This window comes from Dromiciops gliroides, chromosome 3 (assembly GCF_019393635.1).
Source record: "Dromiciops gliroides isolate mDroGli1 chromosome 3, mDroGli1.pri, whole genome shotgun sequence".
Taxonomy (NCBI): domain Eukaryota; kingdom Metazoa; phylum Chordata; class Mammalia; order Microbiotheria; family Microbiotheriidae; genus Dromiciops; species Dromiciops gliroides.
Window position 1 is genome coordinate 437643754 of NC_057863.1, and position 20668 is coordinate 437664421.

The 20668-nt window shown below is 47.2% G+C and overlaps 1 protein-coding gene across 1 annotated transcript in view; it reads left to right on the forward strand.

The window, feature by feature from the left end:
- LOC122747767 (basic proline-rich protein-like) overlaps window positions 1-18985 on the forward strand; it is a 34463-nt gene extending 15478 nt beyond the window's left edge. Inside the window, exons 3-4 of the mRNA XM_043993612.1 lie at window positions 15826-15878; window positions 15973-18985. Coding sequence (XP_043849547.1) covers window positions 15826-15878; window positions 15973-18985 — 3066 coding nt within the window. The remainder of the gene's footprint in view (window positions 1-15825; window positions 15879-15972) is intronic.
- The last annotated feature ends 1683 nt before the right edge of the window (window positions 18986-20668 follow it).

Genomic DNA, 20668 nt, shown 5'->3' on the forward strand with positions numbered 1-20668 from the left:
GGTCCTCCTGAATCCAGGGCCAGTGCTCTATCCACTGCACCACCTAGCTATCCCTATTTCCTCTTAGTAGCTTAGGACTACTATAAATACCCAGATTAACTACAAAGGATCTATGAAGAAAGACACCATCTGCATGCAGAGAAAGAACTGATAAATACAAGTATGTATGGAGTGATACATATGCACACACATATTTGGGTCTAATGATAGCTATCTCTAGGTCAGGGAGGGGAAAATAAAGTTACATGATAACTTTATTATATAGTTAAAATGAATAACAAGTTGTATATAATAGATTTTCAGTTTCATGTGTAAAAAATATACCTTAGGGGAACATACTTATCTCAGTTGCTGTATTACATTGGTCCCATCAAGTTCAAATCCAGATGAGACCTGACTGCTAGATGAGATTTTGTCTCAACTTCCACTGGCCTGGGTCCAGAAAGTCATTTCTTGTTCCTTGGGGCATCAGTGCCATACTTGCTACAGTTCCAGAATGTTGGGGGTACTCTTGATCTTTTGAAACTCACAAGATTAGAGGTTCTAATCCCTTTACCTAAAACAGAAAACAATAAATGCAGAGACCAAGGACTGAGGTCCTTTCTTCAAAGAGAAGGCAAAAGGAAAGCTCCAGGGCCCTTTACAAGGCTGTCTCCCTGGATGCCATGAGTCAAGGAGTGTGTGAGATTCCCTCAAGAACATAGCTAAAGAATGAAGTGGCAAGAATGAAGGGTCCAGATCAAAGCTGACTCAATGTCTCTAGTTTTGACTATATAATCAACTGAAAAAGGCTCCTTTCAAGTATTGTTAAGCAGACTACTTAACTGCTACTAGCAGTTATAGAATGATTTACATGTTCTACCATCTTTTCAAGGTACTTCCAATCCACATCATCATGATTCTCCTGGAAGGAAGTTCCTAAGAGTCTCCATGTGGAGAGAGGTATGCTGCAGACCCCAGTTATAGCCACATTCCCCATTTCTTGCAGCAAAGTAATATCCTACACTTAGGTACCGCAGTTTGTTGAGCTATTCCCAATTCGATGGGGACCTACTTGGTTTCCTGTTCTTTGCCACTACAAGAAGTGCTGATTACAATCTCAGACCTCAGTTCTAAACGTACCTTCAGGTCATGGTGGTGGGGGTCTGTCTGGTTAAGGGCTTTGCGTGTGCAACAAGCAAAGAGTTTCTAGGATTTGGCAAAACAAGAACATCGGATGGAACCTTAGGAAGGCCTCCCCTGCCCTAAGCCAGGTTCTTCATCAATGACTTTGAGAGGTAGACAGTGACAGTAAAAGGGAGGGAAGTATCTGCTATTAAAAAAGAGCGATGGCTCATATATTTACATATAATCGACCACAAAACTCCAACCATTAGCATCAAAGTAATTTCTACACTGTCTCATCCTCTTTCAAAGACACTTCTCACTCAGATTTTTATCCATTTCTGACTTATTTTCCCTTTCAAGGCATGTGTGTTTTAAATGGATTCACCTGTGGAAAAAGCATAAATGGATGGAAAAATCATTGAATGTGATTCACTTCAACTCCTAACCCCCAAGGGATCACCCTGGGCCTCAGTAGGGACAACCCTGGTAACAACTCAGAGCCTGTCAACAGCTGCTTAGAATTTGAAATCAAACGCTGAATTGCAACAACTTTTTAATTAAAAAGTTTGCTCCCAGAGTGCTTTGCAGGGTCTGGTTAGTCTGTGTTTAAGTCACAAGCTTTGAGAAAAATGACTGCATTAATTTTCTCGTTCAGGTCTATGGATGCACATGGATATAAGAATTGCTCAAAATAGATAGTGGTGTACTACTTTGCTTTAGGATCCAAATGTTTTGCATCTTCTTACTGAAATATGTCCCTGCCTTAAAGAAAGCAGGGAGCAGTAGCGGCAGAACTAAATGATGCTGGAATGGAGGTTAAGTAACACAGTGACTGCCAGGAGACAGGGTGAGTGATGATGTAATAACATTCTGGGGACTGAAAATGGTGGAGTAGAGCCTAAGAGGAAAACTTGGATTATTCTTTCAGACACATAACCTTAGTCTGCCAGAAACTAGGAAATTAGAAAATAGGGCATGAAAAGATTAGAGATGAGAAAGAAGATATAAAGAACACACCTGGGGACCTGACATCTCTGCCCTCCTTTCACCTGATTGTCTCTGACAGACAGCTCTCCCAATTCATTCCCCTTATTTTGGGAGAGGACTACACTCCTAAGGCTTGCACAAAAACAGTTTGTGGAAACCACTTGTTTATGTCACAGCTCCTTTGGCTGGACTGTATTAGTTGTGGGCCCTAGTATTTTTTGTGTTTCTGGCCCCCCTCTTGGTCTGCCTGGTCCTTGACCTGGGATTAACTGCTGAAAACTTAACATGAGTATACCATCCAGGGCCCCCTTCCACATTTATAGAAAACAGACAGGGGGAAGACACATATTTGTCCTAGGCAGCTTGGAATTCTGATGCTGCATGTCTGGGGTGTCTTCTGATGATGCTATTAGGTGGTGCAGTGGATAGAGTGGAGGGCCTGGAGTCAGGAAGATCTGAGTTAAAATCCAGCCTTAGATACTTGCAAGCTGTGTGACCCTGGGTAAGTCACTTAACCTCTCTTTGCCTCAGTTTCTTCATCTGAAAATGGGGAGAATAAAGCATCTCTTACTCAGGGGTGAGGATCAAATAAGATATACTAGTAACCACTTAAAACAGTGCCTGGCACATAGTAAGAACTATATAAATGTTAGGTATGACTATTTTTGGTATTATTATTGTGTGAGCAGCTTTGACTACTGAGCTTAGGGTCCTCTTTGGCTCTGTTTTCTCTGTTCTGCTGCTTACTGCTGCATCCATCCGCCGAACAATGTTGCCTCTGTTTTCCTTGAGCCAATGCAACTGCTTCTAGTCTTTATTTTGGTTGCTGCTCTCTGCTATTATCTGTTGGTCTTCAGCTGTGTAAAGCCTCTTTTCCCCCAGGAGGAAGGCCTGCCAGTATTTTAGCTCTGTAGTCCCAGGGGTCATCTTTAGCTCTTTTGTGATGTAAACGACAGACAATCACAACCAGAAAGCCAACCAGAGAAGCCTTTAGCTTTTTTTAAAGTGACTCTTCTATCTATCTTTTAGATTCTCTTATGCTTATCCAAGTTACAGTCAGAGAATTCTTTTCAATTTCTATCATCCTATCTCTGGTTCGAGCAAAATCAATTTCACTGCAAATGAGCCATGAGGAGAGAAGCCTCAAATCCCCTCTTCCCCCACCATCATTATGGCCCTTGGGTTCCAAGCACATCACTGGAGTCATTCCAGGTGGAGAAGACCAGAAAGGACTGATGGCTTTTGAACTGCTTCCTACCAATAACCAAGAGTGTTCTGCTTCCTACAGAGGGAAAATGCTTGTGGACAGTCTTCATACAGATATTCACTTCCTTCTTACTCCTTGCTTCTTTCCCTTGCTTTCTCTTTCTCTTTCTTTCCCTTCCTTCCTTCCTCCCTTTTCTTCTTCTTCTTTTTCTTGCTTCTTTCTTCTCCTCCTCCTCCTCTTCCTTCTCCTCTTCCTTTTCCTCCTCCTCCTCCTCCTCTTTATCTCCTTCTCATTTTCTTTCCCTTTTCCTTTCCCTCTCTCTTCCCACTCCCTTCCAGGTCTTTCCTATCTCTCTTCCATTTCTTTTCTTTCTCTTCCCATTTTTCTACCCTTCTAGTCTTTTCACTTCTCTTTCCCCCTTCATTTCTCCCTTTTCCCCCATTTTTCTCTTTTTAAAACTTCTCTTTTTCCTCCCAGTCACCTTCCTGATTCAATCTTTCCCCTTTGTTCTTCACACTGCCCTCTAAAGTTGCTTCTGAAATGAGGATTGGAATAGGCATGGTGGCAGTTGGAATAAAACAAAGAGAATAGATTTGATAGATATTGTAGAATTAGAATAAATAGTTTTTCAACCAGGACTGACTGTGGAGAATAAGGAAGAGTAAATAAAGATGACTCCTCATTCAGAAAAAAAAATAAAGTTGCTACTGAGCCCTCTCTGTAGGTATTCAAGAGACTAAGAATCTGCCCATGTCTCTTAGGAAACTAGGTTACTCTCCTCAACCGCCTGAAAAAAAGAGTTGTACTGTGTGTTGGTTGGGGGCTGGTGGGGGTCCATAATGATGTATGTATAACTTTCTTCCCCTTTTCAATTGAAACAATCGCATTGTCAGAAAGGGGCAGAAAAATAGACAGTTCTGAAGTAACCTTTGAGAAAGCAGCCCTCCAAGAAAAAAGTAGTTACTGAAATCAAAGGTAGCTGAAATGTCTTGTTTCCCAGAAGGTCATTTACATATGACTACCATGAGGACATTGAGGTTTGTAGGGGCCAAATTTTAATTCTTTACAGGTTGATAGCTGGAAAACCTTGATAACTAGTACTTTTTGGTGAATATGGGACAATTGTATAGTGACTATTCATGGTGTATCTGACAGAATGTGAATTTAGGATTTTTTTAATCTCAGAGGTGAGGCACTTTACCCCAAAGGAGACCCTGTTATGAGATGCAGACTAAAGAAACACAGCAGAGATAGAAAACAAGAAAAAGAATAAGCTGAGGAAGATTCTGAAGAATTGAGAATGCCTTCTTCTTCTTCTTGGTGAGGCAATTGGGGTTAAATGACTTGCCCAGGGTCACACAGCTAGTAATTGTTAAGTGTCTGAGGCAGGATTTGAACTCAGGTCCTCCTGAATCCAGGGTCTGTGCTCTATCCACTGCACCACCTAGGTGCCCCCCCCTTGCTTCTTAAAAGCAGCAAAGTAGAGGAGAGCCAAGCTTGGCTGAGCCTACCTGAGCAGAAGGCTGAGAGGAGACTGATCCCCTACTGCTGAAAAAGAACCAAATCTCAGTTAGATTCACTGAGTAGATGGCTCATAGAAAAGCAGCTGAATTGAAATCTCAAAGAATGCTTTAGAGTCTGCATTGACCCCTCAGTGAGCTTACTGGAAGAAGACAAACTGAATTTGCTGCTAGGAGCTGAGTTGATTGGAAGAAGAGTATTGCTGTTGGGGCCTTACTAGAAGAAGAAGAATCCTCTGCTGCTTAACAGAACTGGCTTCAGAAAGAGGAGGCTTGTTTGCCTTGCCCCTTACTGGTATCTAGGGCTCACGAGAGGGGAACCTTTAAGGGGTCTGACTTAATCCCTAAGGAGCCTTTTTGCCTTGGCAACTGTGTACATTGGTGAGAGAATGTGACCTAGGTTTATGGGTTTACTATTTTTTTTTTGTGGGGCAATGAGGGTTAAGTGACTTGCTCAAGGTCACACAGCTATTAAGTGTCAAGTGTCTGAAGCCGGATTTGAACTCAGGTCTTCCTGCATCCAGGGCCAGTGCTTTATCCACTGCACCACCTAGCTTCCCCCTGGATTTACTATTATGTTATTATTATTCTTGTTTTACATTCTATTTTCATAAAATTTTCATGTTTGAGATTTAATGATATCATCTTGGCTGGTTTATTAAATGGCTGAGACCAGTGGGGTCTTGGGAACTCTTACAACTTTAGCAGTGAGAAATTGATGCATAACTCTTTTATACCAGGTTTTTGACTGAGAAGGTGAATTCTGGTAATATGTGGGTTAGTGAACCAGTCTAGACAGAAAGAAGAGAGAAGATTTGGAAGGTTTGCATACCACTTAGCCAAGCCTGTTGTAATAGAGATATTATTCTCGACTTGGAATAAGCTTCAGATGTTGACTTAGATATTTATTAACTGGGTGATCTCTCATATCATCAGTTTTTCTATAGGTCAAATGATAATAATATGTATGGTGGCTACCTCATGGAACTGTTGTGAGGACAATGCCTTAAGACATTATCTAGGGGGCAGCTAGGTGGCATAGTGGATAAAGCACCAGCCCTGGATTCAGGAGTACCTGAGTTCAAATCTGGCCTCAGATACTTGACACTTAACTAGCTTTGTGACCCTGGGCAAGTCACTTAACCCTCATTGCCCTACCAAAAAAAAAAAAAAGACATTATCTAAATGTCAGTTGCTTTCTAATTCTTATACCTTTCCTGGCTTAGATTTCCAATTTGACTATAGCTCAGGGCTATCAGCTTTGTCTCCTGAATCTCACTGTCACTGAATAGACTGGAATAGACTTTCTCTTTTCACCTCTTTTTTACCTTCGCCTTTTCTGTTTTTTTTTTATGGGTACTTATTCATAAGGAAAGGGTAATTTCATATGTAATACACTAGGGTAAAAGTAATTTAATATGCATTAAATATTTCCCCAGAGAAATTGGGGCAGCTCCCAACCCTCCTAAACCTACCTACCTAACTTGTTTTTTAGATCTTCTCCTTAGGCCCAAGCTTTTACTACAATGTTCTGTAATATGTAACCTCATTTTGCTAGTCCTTGACCTGGAATGGCATTCTCCTTAGCCAGAAACCCCCATATTGACATATGAATCCACGACAATCCAGACATCTTAGTTTAAGTTTACTGATTCATTAAAAAAAAATCAGCTCTAAGCCTCAGCCAACAAAGAATGGCTATTGTTCTTGATTAAAATTAGGTAGTTTACTCACATATCTCTTCCCTCTACCCTAATACTGACTGCCTTGTCCCCCTGCTTCATTGGTTCCCCTCCCTCTTGTGGTTACAAGTGGAGGAGGTACGTACTATCAATATTAATAAACAGTATCCCCTCATGCAAGAGAATAATTTATACTGCTCCCGTTCCCCTCCCCTCATTTACAATGTATTTCTCATGATAATGTGCTGTTGCCAGAGGCAACATCCTTTCTATATTCTCTACTTGATCTGTGGTCAAAAGAAGTTGAGTTTCCCCAAATTTCTGAGTTTGTTCATTAATTCAACTCATTCATTATTAAATGAGTCGGGCATTTGAAAAAAATGAAAGTCTCTTTCCCCAAGGAGTGTACATTCTAATATCCAAATGGGAGAAACAACATACACAAATCTAGTCACACACACTATACTACAAAACAAATATAAGATGCTCTTGTAGAGGTAGTCACTAGTAACAGAAGGTATCACTTAGAGTGATGACATCACATTATTTCCTGGTTCTGTTGCATGGCACCATGGCTAAAAAGACTGACAAATAACCAAGCATAGAGATATCACATGTGCTTTCAAAAATTTCTATCTTATCTTCCACATTGGCCTTCGCCATCAAAGACAATGGTAAATATATATATTTTGGGTAGGGCAATGAGGGTTAAGTGACTTACTCAGGGTCACACAGCTAGTAAGTGTCATATATCTGAGGCTGGATTTGAACTCAGGTCCTCCTGAATCCAAGGCCAGTGCTTTATCCACTGCGCCACCTAGCTGCCCCCAACAATGGTAAATCTTAACTTCCTATTCAATGTTGTGGATTTCCTACTTGCTCCATAGCAATAATACATTGTGAATGTTCAACAAACATTGACTAATGATGGAATGAATTGACAATTAATACTTATGCTCCCAATAATGTCAGTTACTTTTGTTGGCAGTGCTCACTTTTTGATCTTGTCCTTTGACCTCAGGGTAAGGATGATTTTGACCATACCTTACTTCTTCATGGGCAGTTAGTGGATAGAGTGCTGGGCCTGGAGTCAGGAAGACCTGAGTTCAAATCCAGGCTCAAACACTAGCTGTGTGACCCTTTGCCTCAGTTTCTTAATCTGTTAAATGAGTTGGAGAAGGAAATGGCAAACCATTCCAGTATCTCTGCCAAGAATACCCCAAATAGGGCTTTACTTTTACTTTTTGCCTCCCCTCTAACTGCAAAGCACAGTATGTATCTTCACTTGTGCCACCCAGATTTCATCTTTCTTTTCTCTGTTCATACTTCCTGCCTGGAAGAGCACTCCCCACCCAATAGAATCCTTCCTTGAGGATATCACTGTGCTACAGACAGTCCAAGGTTTGTAAGAAATGTCATCCAGAGAATCTTTCACAATGAGTAATACTCTTTGAACCTGAAGCATTTGGGAAATGAAGTCCATTTCTGACTAGCCATGTGCCATCTCATAATTCTCCTTTGTAAGCAAAATCTGACCAACTCAGGCTCATAGAATTTTATAATGAGAAGAACTTATCTACTTTAACCCTCTCATTTTATAGGTGAAAAAATTGAGCCCAAGGTGGTTAAATTCATATCTAAAGGTCACACAGCTCGTTAGTACAAGAGCTAGAACAAAAATCTAGTTAACTCTCTCACAACTGTTTTTCCTACTATGCACCTGTGCCAAGTCTCTTTAGACTTCATAAAGAAGTAATGCTGTTTTTCAGTTGTTTCAGTCCTGTCCAACTCTAGAGATACATGGAACTGTACTCTAAAATTTTACCACAGGCTCTATGAGTTCTAAACTATCTTCTCATTATGCTGGGGAATCAGGGAATTAAGGGTGAATTAGATTAGAGCCCCTTGAAATGGTGGGAGATGGAAGACAGTGCATGGGAACAAAGAATGGTATTATTTGAATCTCTTCCATGTTATTTGTGCTGTTTCATGTCTTATTTAAGTGGCTTTGCTGTTAGATTTATTATGTCTTTGCTATGGTCTAGCAATAGATAAAGGAATTGGATGGGGGCTCAGACCATGAATTTCACTATTCATTACCCCAAATAGCCACAGTGCATTTGGGAATAGTTCTGCATTTTCAGTACCTGGAGAGGATGTGTGTGACCCCTATTGGTACAAGAGAAGAAACAGGAGTGAGGACTTGGTTGAAGTGAGGTGTAGAGTAATTGTAGCAAACACAAAGGGCCTGAAAATGCTTATTTTTCTCAGAGGGTCACAGATTGCCAGGTCAAATCTAGATGACTATCCAAGGAATGCTTAGGAAGGCTCTTCCTCCTCTTCTTCCCTGGCACAGTTTGCATAGAAAAAGTTAGAGGATATGGTGGGGAAGGAGACCCCAGAAATTTAGGACAAGGTTGTTGAGATATACAGGCACAGCCTGTTGTTGATGATTTCCCCCACAGCTATAGATGACTGTTTCCCTACTCTTCCTACTAAATAATGGACTCTGGGCATGTGCATGTAAATCAGTCATAGCGTGTCCAGAGAATTGGTCTCCGTAATACATCTTGGTCTCTGAAAAAGAACTTCAATTGTATAATGGATTTAAGAAGTCTCAAAAGCTGGTTCAACTAACATATTTGTTAGTCTAATAAATGATTTTGCTCTTGTCAAGATTTTTCCATATAGCACAATTTAATAGCTGAATCAATAGTTTCTCCGACATGACAAAGGGACCTGTGTGTGCTTTGATGGGAGATACAAAACCTCCAGTTCTTCTAATATTGCTAAAATGAGAAAAAAAGTTTTGTTTCTTCCAAGTATATTTTTATAAAGTGAAAATATACACAGCTCTTTTTCTAGGAAAGTATTTTTTTATCAAAATTTTCTCCTACAGTCTTCCCTTACTCTGTTATTACACATGAATATACATTTGACTTCCCTCTTACTCATGTTCCTGGTTTGATGAGTTTGTTTCTAGATAATCCTGTCTTAGAGGGGGGCTCAATTGTAACATGGCCCCTCTCCCTCTGATATAGGGCTTTTTAGAAAAGGAACTCTTTTTACCCCATGTGGGACCAGGAAGGGCATTTGCCAACTTATTCTCTTCTTAACATATTCTTTCTGTGTTCACTGAAGTGCTTTGCTCAATGCCCCTTTCCAAGAGGCCATCTCCTCCAGCAACCACTGCACTTACTTGAATCTAATATTTTTTTTCTAAATTAGGATGTCCCTCTCTTCTTTTGCACTTTTTCTTCTCCGGTTATTTTAGCTTAATCTATTTTGAGGCAAGCCTCTTCCCACTGGCTCACTTCCATTCACCCTCAAACCTTCCCACTTCCTTCTCATTTTGGAGTTTTGCTCAGTTTCTTAATTCTTCTTTCTTCTACTTGGTTATTTAATTGTTCCCTACTTTTTTTCACTCTCAGTTAAGTGGTCAAGTAAAATAACTTTTTTCTTCCCCTTCAACTTGTTCATTAGTTTTTAAAATGTCAATTTCAGTGCCTTTTTCTCAAAAGGACTTCTTTCCCTCTTTCTCTTCATTTTTGATCTTCCTTATCTATCCATTCAAAACTTTTATTTCTTGATTCATGGTCCTTATTTAAGCTTTCTTTAGTCTCTCTATTCCTTACTGAATTAAAGTTTCTAAGATACCTATTTTGGGTTCCTCCTCCTAAATATTTTCTGTGTTTTTGACTTTAGATCCTTCCCCTAGTCCCTTTTTCTGTTGTGTATCACTTTTAGAAATATCAGTTCTTGCAGATGATAGGGAGAATATTGTCTTATGGTAGGAATTTCTCTACATACCTAGATGTGTATTTTTGGGGGGTGGGGCAATAAGGGTTAAGTGACTTGCCCAGGGTCACACAGCTAGAACGTGTCAAGTGTCTGAGGCTGGATTTGAACTCAGATCCTCCTGAATCCAGGGCTGGTGCTCTATCCACTGTGTCACCTAGCTGCCCCTGTGTAATTTATTATTAACCTTTGCCCTCCACATGGCCATTTCCCCCATTTTTCTATGCAGTTTCTTCTCTGGGTCCATTCTTTCCCACTCTTGTAGGTATCGATTGTCCTCAGAGCTTTGATTCCCTTTCTTCTGATCCAGAAACAGTGGTCTCTCTAAGTAGCATATACTTATTTGAATATCAATAACATTTTTAGATTGTGAAGTTCCTTTCTACTACTAGAGACTGATAGTTAGAAAAGGGCTTTTGGATATTTTAGCTGATGGATTAAATAAATTCCTCTTTGGATTTGCTGAAGCAGCTTGGAAGGAACCTGCGTTGGTATTGGGATTCTTGGAACATCTGTGTCTCTCTTCTTAAGCCAAAACAGTTAGTTTTTGCAATGGAATGTGTTATTTGCAGACTATCTGACCTTAGCTGCTGTGTATTATTCCAACTGGCACAAACACTTTGCTAAAATTGTACACTAACAGTCCCCCAAAACTCCATATTCTAAGTCTAAAGCAAAGAATGTGTCAGAAAATGTTTGGCAAAGAGCTGTGATGACAGATTAATAAATTCTGCCAAACAGACCAGATATTTTGCCCTTTGAAAAAAAAGTAAAGGAACAGAGATTATTGGTATTGGGAGCACAGTTGGCTGTTCCTCTAAGCAGCTGTGCTCCCAAAACATTTCCAGAGAAGGTAAATAAATATGTGGGTGAGTTAGAAGGGATGAAATGAACCGTAGAGATTGGTTGTTTATATGTTTGGGGGGCAGGATTTGGTATCTTTTCATAGCTTAGATTTCTTCCTTAGATTTTTTTAATTGCTATCTTTTGGCCATTTATTAGTTGTGGAATGATTCTTATTCTTATAAATTCAAAGCAGCTCCTTATCAGAAAAAACTTGTTGCAAAGGTATTTTCCTTGGTTATCTATTTCTTTTTAAATTTTTTGTGATCTTGGTTTTGTTTCCATAAAAACTTATCAATTTTATGTAATAAAAACTGTCCATTTTGTCTTCTATTATCATTATCCCTTTTTTGGTCATAAGCTATCTCTAATCCATAGAGTTGAAAGATAATTTCTTCTTTGCTCCTCTATTTTTTTATAATGTCATCTTTATATTTAAGTGTAAGCATCATTTGGAACTTATCTTGGTATATTTGTGGGAGATACTAATTTCCAATTTTTGTCAAATAGGGAGTTATTGCTCCCATAGTTTGAATCTTTGGTTATATCAAGTATTAGGCCACTGTGCTCATTTCCTTCCATATGTTGTATACCTAATTTGTTCCACTGATTGACTTCTCTCTATTTTAACCAGTAATCAACCAATCAACTAATAAACCATATGCCAGGCACTGTGCTAAGCACTGGGGTTATGAAAAGAGGCAAAAGAGAGTCCCTGTACTCCAGGAGGGAAAAGTAGTTTTTATAATAGGCAGAACCTATATTCTCTGTGATGCTCAATAAAAATCTTTCCCTGAACATTGAAAAATAAATTGAATGGGAGAGACAACATGCAAACAAATAAATACAAAACAAACTATGTACAAGAAAACTCCCTAAAGTCTCTCCTGTTGCAAACCAGAAGTAGAGACATAATGGAGACTATTGGCTTCTCTCATGTCTTTCCAGAGTCTTTTCCTTCAAGAATCTGAAGTAGGGTTGGCCAGAAGAGCCCAAAAGCAATTTGCATCTTAAAGAGTCCTGAAGAAGACTCAAAGCTTGATGAATCCCAAAGAACTCAAGGGGACTGACTGGCCTTGAAGAATCCTCAAAACCCTAGCCAAGAACTGAATTTTTTGCCTCTTGGCAAACCTACCCTGTGAATAAGGCAGGGATTTCATCCCCACCTGTAAGGGGAAAAAAGTCTCATACTAAGGGTCCTTGGGACTGGGGTTATACTACTAGTAACTAATAGGCACAATATATGCAATGTTAGGATCACAGTTAATGATATTTATAATTATGATGAAATATTTATCTATATTTCAAATAATCTTGAAAATTTCAGATTTTTTTGGTGGACTTCTTGTGGCATTTGATTAGACTATGATTATTTTTGTTTTGTTGGTTGCTCAGGAAGAGCCATTGTTAGTAGTAAGCAAACTATCTGGTGTGCCATTTTCTTGTTATTTTTTGTAGGAATTTCTTAAAGCCACCTATCCATTTTGTGAAGGTCAGTTTAATTACAATAAGGTAGCAAAATCTATAAATTCACTTAACCAGGCAAAAATAAATTATAACATGTTGCAATATGCTGAAAGTTAGGGTACCATTGTTAACTCCTCAGCATTGTGAAACTCCCTTTCTTTCCTCAGGAGAGCTGCATCCATATGCACCTGGACTGGGTGATAGTGTCTGTGTCAATATGTGTATTAAAATATTAGAAAAAGTTTAATTTCTTTTTACTTTTAAGTTATGATAGATGTAAATGTTGTTTGTTGTTGTTCAATCATTCAGTCATGTGACCCAATGGACACACCAGGCCCTTCTCTATTCTACTATCTCCCAAAGTCTGTCCAATCTCATGTTTGTAGCATGATGATGGCAGAGGCCATCTCCTTTTCCTTTTGCCTTCAATCTTTCCCAAATCAGGGTCTTTTCCAATGAGTTCTATCTTCTCATTATGTGACCAAAATATTTAAACTCCAGCATCAGTATTTGACCTTCCAATGAATAGTCTGAATTGATTTATTTGAGTATTAACTGATTTGATCTCTTGGCTTTCCAAGGGACTCTCAAAAGTCTTCTACCACAATTTGAAAGTGTCAATTCTGTGGTGCTCAGCTTTCCTAATAGTCCAACAGTTCTTATGTTTTCTTCCTGCATGCCAATGGATCATCGTGTGTATCCCTTGTTATGTGCCATCCCAGTTTGGAGACCACCAGGCTAGACTATTGTGGCAGTCTTCTAACTGGACTTCTGGCTTCCAGTCTTCCTTTTTAATATATCTTCCACACAGCTGCCAAAAAATTGTTCTGCCCAAAATAGAGATCTGATCATGTTGCTTCCCTATTCAAAAATCTTCAGTGGTTCCCTATTGCCTCTAGATTACAATGCAAAATCTTCAGCTTGACATTTACGGTCGTACAACACAGTTACCACTTACCTTTTCAGTCTTATTTAATAATATTCTCCTTCATGAACTTTCAATTCTAGTCAAATCGACTCCTGTAGGTAATACTCCATTACATGTCATGCCTTTGGATAGGTGGTCCTCCTTTTGGGAATGCATTCCTTCCTGACCTCAGGCTCTTAACATTTTAGCTTTACTGGGTGTGATGGCATAATTTCTGCTATTGAGGTGACTGAGGCTGGTGGATCTCTTGACCTCAGGAGTTCTCAGCTCTTGTGAACTAAGGCAGTTGAGCATCTGCACTATTTGTCATTTATATGGTGAGCCCCTGGTAGCAGGAGGCCCCCAGGTTGATGAGGGTGAGGTAAATTGATAATTAATTCATGAAATTATGAAACAGGAGAGGCATGTCCAGTTCTTTGGGTATTCACCCAGAAAGACCATGACTGGCAGCAGGACATAGGGAGGAGGAGGAAGAGAGGGCGAATCATTTAATTAGGCACAGAGTGTATGTAGTCAAATAGCATAGCAAACACAAGCAGTAATAGGGGTGCAGAGGAAGATGACAGCACAGGGATGAGGAAATGGGATGGTGATGGGGGTCAGTATGAGGAAGAGGATGGGGAGAGGGGAGAGGCAGACAGCATCACTCACATAATCATGGATTATTAGAGTTGGGAGCATTAGGAAGTATAAACCCAAAGCAGATGGAAAACTGCTGGGGGGGGGGGGGGTGGCAGGGTGGTGGGAGATTGAGGTCTCATTTTTATAGGATTGTTTTTGGGAAACAGACTCACTCCTATCTGTGCCGCCTTGGGCTTAGTTCATTAACATATCCAAATCACCTGAAAGTAATCAGTAAAACTTCAAAGATACACCTCAAAGTTATCAGCACTTTTTAAATATTTTGCTGGTCTAGAACTGTGGAGGTCTGGAATTTGTCTAGAATTTACATATTCAGAACACTGATAGCAGTGCCTAGGTGACTTCTCCTGATTCAGCACATATTACCAGGATGTGAATGTTGGTAATATATGATACAATTTGTAAATTGTGCACCTTTGATCTTTGGGATGGCTTGTATGTGGCTTCCAGGTTCCTTTTGACAATTTTATTTCCTGCTATTGCTACTTATAAACATACTATACTTACTAGGAAGGGGATGGAGGTGGTTGGGTGGACCAGAACAAAATATAATTTTATCGAGAGGCAAATTTGCCCAAGTGAGAAAAAAAGCAGGTTAAAGCTCCCAGGCTGGTCAGTGTGGGGCAGACTGTGACTAGCCCATGTAATTCCAATCTGAATGAGATAGGGAAACCTAGTTTTTTTTTTTAAAGAGCATACTAGCCCATTTACCCATAGACCCCCTTACAAGGTGCAAATGGGACTAATCCCAGTTTGATACCCATTATATCTGTGAATAGGATGGTATTCACTTAAGGTATGAAGTACTCAAGGCTTCATTCTCTTTACAAATTGTGAAAGCAACCACTCTGCATATGATAGTACCTAGGCTTAAGAAGATGTCAAGGAGTCCATGAACTTGGATTGGAAAAGAAAACTTACATTTTTATTTCAATATAATTGACTTCCTCTGTATTTTATTTTATTTAATGCATTTAAAAACATTGTTTTTAGAAGGGATACATAGGCTTCACCAAACTGCTAAAGGGGGCCGTGACCCCAAAAAGTTCGAGTCCCTGCTTCATATCCTATAATTTTATCAAGTCTGATGATTGGTTTCCTAGTCATTTCCCCACTCAATAATATGGCATTGCTCTATTGCCTCTAGGATAAAATACAAATTCCTCTGATTCTGGTCCAAGCCCAAGCCTTCATGGTGCTTTGTTTGACACAGCAGAGGATACAGAGATGAACAGAGCATAATTTATGCCATCAAAGAGTTTATTATTTAGTAGGTTGGATGAGACATTTACTCAAATAGCTATAACCTAAGGCAGAACAAGAAGCATATGCATAAAGTTCAATGGGAACAAAGGAAGGGTTTTCTAAGAAGATTTTAAGATTCTCAGATGTTTGCTCAGTTCAGTGTGAAGATTGCTGGGGTTAGAATTAGAGGTGTTGTTTTTTCTTTTCATTTTTCAGTCCCCATGCGGGGTCTTCTTGGCCAAGATACTGGAGTGGTTTGTCATTTCCTACTCCAGCTCATTGTACAGAGGAGGAAACTGAAGCAAAGAGGGTAAAATGACTTGCTTAGGGTCACACAGTGTCAGAGGTCAGATTTGACATTTATTGAATTGACTTCTGCTCTTTGATCCCTTACCCCAGACTGCATTGCCTTTTTCCAAATCGGCCCGGCTCGGCTCGAGCGCCCCGTCTCAGTGCGCTCCGGCCCGGCTTGCCTCCCCGCGCCTCCCCTCGCCTCCCCTCCCTCCTACTACACTACTACTAATTGTTAAGTGTCCTGACTTCAAGCTCGGCTCGGCGCGCCCCGGCGCGGCCCAGCTCGGAGCACCCTGGCGTGGCCCGGCTCGGAGCGCCCTGGCTTGGAGCGCCCCGGCTCGGAGCGCCCTGGCCCGGCGCGCCCTGCCCCGGCGCGGCTCGGCTCGGAGCTCCCCGGCCCGGAGCACCCCGGCGCGGCCTGGCTCGGAGCGCCCCGGCTCGGCGTGGCCCGGCTCAGAGCGCCCCGGCGCGGCCTGGCTCGGAGCGCCCCGGCTCGGAGCCTGGCGCGACCCGGCGCGGCCTGGCCCGGAGCGCCCCGGCGCGGCCCGGCCCGGAGCGCCCCGGCGCGGCCCGGCCCGGAGCGCCCCGGCGCGGCCCGGCCCGGAGCGCCCTGGCTCGGAGCGCCCTGGCCCGCAGCGCCACGGCCAGGCGCAGCTCGGCCCAGAGCGCCACGGCGCGGCCCGGGTCGGAGCGCCCCGGGTCGGAGCGCCCCGGGTCGGAGCGCCCCGGCCCGGAGCGCCCCGGCTCGGAGCGCCCCGGCTCGGCGTGGCCCGGCTCAGAGCGCCCCGGCGCGGCTCGGCCCGGCCCGGCACGGCCCGGCCCGGTGCGGCCCGGCCCGGAGCGCCCCGGCCCGGAGCGCCCCAGCCCGGAGCGCCCTGGCCTGGTGCGCCCTGCCCCGGCGCAGCTCGGCTCGGAGCGCCCCAGCCCGGAGCACCCAGGCGTGGCTCGGCCCGGCCCGGCCCGGCACGGAGCGCCCCGGCCCGGAGCGCCCTGGCCCGGCGCGGCTCGGCTCGGAGCGCCCCAGCCCGGAGCGCCCCGGTGCGGCCCGGGTCGGAGCGCCCCGGGTCGGAGCGGCCCGGCGCGGCCCGGCACGGCTCGGCACGGCCCGACGCGGCCCGGCCCGGCCCGGCGCGGCCCGGCGCGGCCCGGCACGGCTCGGCACGGCCCGGCCCGGCGCGGCCCGGAGCGCCCCGGCTCGGAGCGCCCAGGCCCGGAGCGCCCTGGCCTGGCACAGCTCGGCTCGGAGCGCCCCAGCCTGGAGCGCCCCAGCCCGGCCCGGCCCGGAGCGCCCCGGCTTGGAGCGCCCCGGCTCAGAGCGCCCCGGCCCGGCGCGCCCTGCCCCGGCGCGGCCCGACCCGGAGCGCCCCGGCTCGGAGCGCCCCAGCCCGGCCCGGCTCGGAGCGCCCTGGCCCGGCGCGCCCTGCCCCGGCGCAGCTCGGCTCGGAGCGCCCTGGCCCGGAGCGCCCTGGCGCGGCCCGGCCCGGCTCGGCCCGGCACGGCACGGCCCGGCCCGGCACGGCCCGGCACGGCCCGGCGCGGCCCGGCCCGGCGCGGCCCGGCTCAGAGCGCCCCGGCCCGGAGCGCCCTGTCCCGGAGCGCCCCGGCTCAGAGCGCCCCGGCCCGGAGCGCCCTGGCCTGGCGCAGCTCGGCTCGGAGCGCCCCAGCCTGGAGCGCCCCAGCCCGGCCCGGCTCGGAGCGCCCTGCCCCGGCACAGCTCGGCTCGGAGCGCCCTGGCCCGGAGCGCCCCGGCCCGGCACGGCCCGGCCCGACACGGCACGGCCCGGCCCGGAGCGGCCCGGCACGGCCCAGCACGGCCCGGCACGGCCCGGCCCGGAGCGCCCCAGCCCGACACGGCCCGGAGCGCCCCGGCCCGACACGGCCCGGCCCGGCCCGGCCCGGCGCGGCCCGACACGGCACGGCTCGGCACGGCCCGACGCGGCCCGGCTCGGCACGGCCCGGCCCGGCCAGACACGGCACGGCACGGCCCGGCCCGGAGCGCCCCGGCTCAGAGCGCCCCGGCCCGGAGCGCCCTGGCCTGGCGCAGCTCGGCTCGGAGCGCCCTGGCCCGGAGCGCCCCGGCTCGGAGCGCCCCGGCCCGGAGCGCCCTGGCCTGGCGCAGCTCGGCTCGGAGCGCCCCAGCCCGGAGCGCCCCAGCCCGGCCCGGCTCGGAGCGCCCTGGCCCGGCGCGCCCTGCCCCGGCGCAGCTCGGCTCGGAGCGCCCTGGCCCGGAGCGCCCCGGCGCGGCCCGGGTCGGAGCGCCCCGGGTCGGAGCGCCCCGGCCCGGCACGGCCCGGCCCGACACGGCACGGCCCGGCGCGGCCCGGCCCGGCGCGGCCTGGCCCGGCTCGGCTCGGCACGGCACGGCACGGCCCGGCACGGCCCGGCCCGGAGTGGCCCGGCGCGGCCTGGCTCGGAGCGCCCCGGCTCGGAGCGCCCCGGCCCGGAGCGCCCTGGCCTGGCGCAGCTCGGCTCGGAGCGCCCTGGCCCGGAGCGCCCCGGCGCGGCCCGGGTCGGAGCGCCCCGGGTCGGAGCGCCCCGGCCCAGCACGGCCCGGCCCGACACGGCACGGCCCGACACGGCCCGGCCCGACACGGCCCGGCCCGGCGCGGCCTGGCCCGGCTCGGCTCGGCACGGCACGGCACGGCACGGCCCGGCACGGCCCGGCACGGCCCGGCCCGGCGCGGCCTGGCTCGGAGCGCCCCGGCCCGGAGCGCCCTGTCCCGGAGCGCCCCGGCTCGGAGCGCCCCGGCCCGGAGCGCCCTGGCCTGGCGCAGCTCGGCTCGGAGCGCCCCAGCCTGGAGCGCCCCAGCCCGGCCCGGCTCGGAGCGCCCTGGCCCGGCGCGCCCTGCCCCGGCACAGCTCGGCTCGGAGCGCCCCAGCCCGGAGCGCCCAGGCGTGGCTCGGCCTGGCCCGGCCCGGCACGGAGCGCCCCGGCCCGGAGCGCCCCGGCTCGGAGCGCCCCGGCGCGGCCCGGCCCGGAGCGCCCCGGCTCGGAGCGCCCCGGCTCGGAGCGCCCTGGCTCGGAGCGCCCCGGCCCGGAGCGCCCCGGCCCGGAGCGCCCTGGCCTGGCGCAGCTCGGCTCGGAGCGCCCCAGCCTGGAGCGCCCCAGCCCGCCCCAGCCCGGAGCGCCCAGGCGTGGCTCGGCCCGGCCCGGCCCGGCACGGAGCGGCGCCCCGGCGCGCCCCGGCGCGGCCCGGCTTGGAGCGCCCTGGCTCGGAGCGCCCCGGCCCGGCGCGGCCCGGCCCGGAGCGCCCCTCCCTCCTAGGGTCACACAGCTACTAATTGTTAAGTGTCTGAGGCCAGATTTGAACTCAGGTCCTCCTGACTTCAGGGCTGGTGCTCTATCCACCCCGCCACCTAGTTGGCCCGAAATACTACTTCTTCTTCTTCTTCTTCTTCTTCTTTTTTTTTTTTTAAAGTAAATGAAGTCGCTGTGTCTTGGGGAGCCAGAGGTGATATTTGAACCATGGTGTCCTGACTTCAAGCTGAGGATTTTTCTCTGATGCCCATTGTACTGCCTCTCATGGTCCCTACCTACATATAGCAGGCTTAATCTACATTTATTGAATTAAAATCTTAGCCACCCCCCTGATGAACTTTTAAAATTTTCTCAAGGGGGCAGCTAGGTGGTGCGGTGGATAAAGCACCAGCCCTGGATTCAGGAGGACCTGAGTTCAAATCCAACCTCAGACACTTGACACTTACCAGCTGTGTGACCCTGGGCAAGTCTCTTAACCCTCATTACCCCACATAAAAAATGCCTCAAGCTGGTCTGAACCCAAACTTGCATGGTGCTGTGTTCAACACTGTAGGAGATATAATGATGAACAGAGTATGATTTGTGCCCTCAAAAAGTTGTTTGTTATTTAGTAGCGTCAAGAAGACACTTTGGAAAATCCAGATTTTCATTCAGCAATAAACTTGATACTACTTTTTCTGGGAGCAGCAATTTGGATGCAGTTTAGATTTTTTTTTTTTGAAGGGCAATGGGGGTTAAGTGACTTGCCCAGAGTCACACAGCTAGTAAGTGTCATGTGTCTGAGGCCAGATTTGAACTCAGGTCCTCCTGAATCCTGGGCCCGTGCTTTATCCACTGTGCCACCTAGCTGCCCCGGTGCAGTTTAGATTTTAATGTATGTGGTTAGCAGGATAGGGGCAGAAGTTCTGAACACCACAGAACAGTGGGCCCCCAATGCAATTTAAATCAATAACCCAAGCCCCGGTAGTTTTCGCTCAGGTTACTGCATCCTGGTTATTCTAAGCTGGTTGGATCTTCCTGCTTATTGAATTATTGCAGCATTTAGATTCCTGCATCATTCAGGAAATAGAAGGCAGAAAAATGGCTGAAAAGAAAAATGTAAAAACCAGGCATCACATTCCTTTTTATTATGTTTCTCTGTCCTCTCAAGGACAGAGGAGGTGCTTTCCATCTGTTTAAATCTTCCGGTGGCTTAGCCAACCCCGGAGAGCAGGGTAGTTTGTGTATCTCGCACTCACATTTTGACTCTGTGTTTAACCCCTCAAACTTTTTCTCTTGATTAAGCGGAATCTGCTAGCACCACGTCCTCATTCCCACCCAGTGTTAAAAGTTCACTTTGCTCTGCGTTTACTTCTCTGACAGCTTTGTAATTTTCAGGCTTTTGAAGCTGCTGGCAGGGTGGAGCAGAGGCCCTGAAGGACAGCGAGGTATTGTCATTTGCATGCATGGGGAGAAACACCTTCATTTTCGGGCTGCCACATTCTGTTCCCATAATCTATTGAATGCCTGTCGAGGTGGCTTGTGACCACATGACTTAGCATATGCCAGACAGAGGGAAAGTTTGTCTACGATGGAATTCAGCCCTGCTGCCTCTTGCCTAGCCCTGGAGCCTACGTAGTTTTATGCAGTGGGATTTCCCTAAGGATCACACCCAGGCTAGAGAAAGAGAGAAGATGGCCTCACATGGAT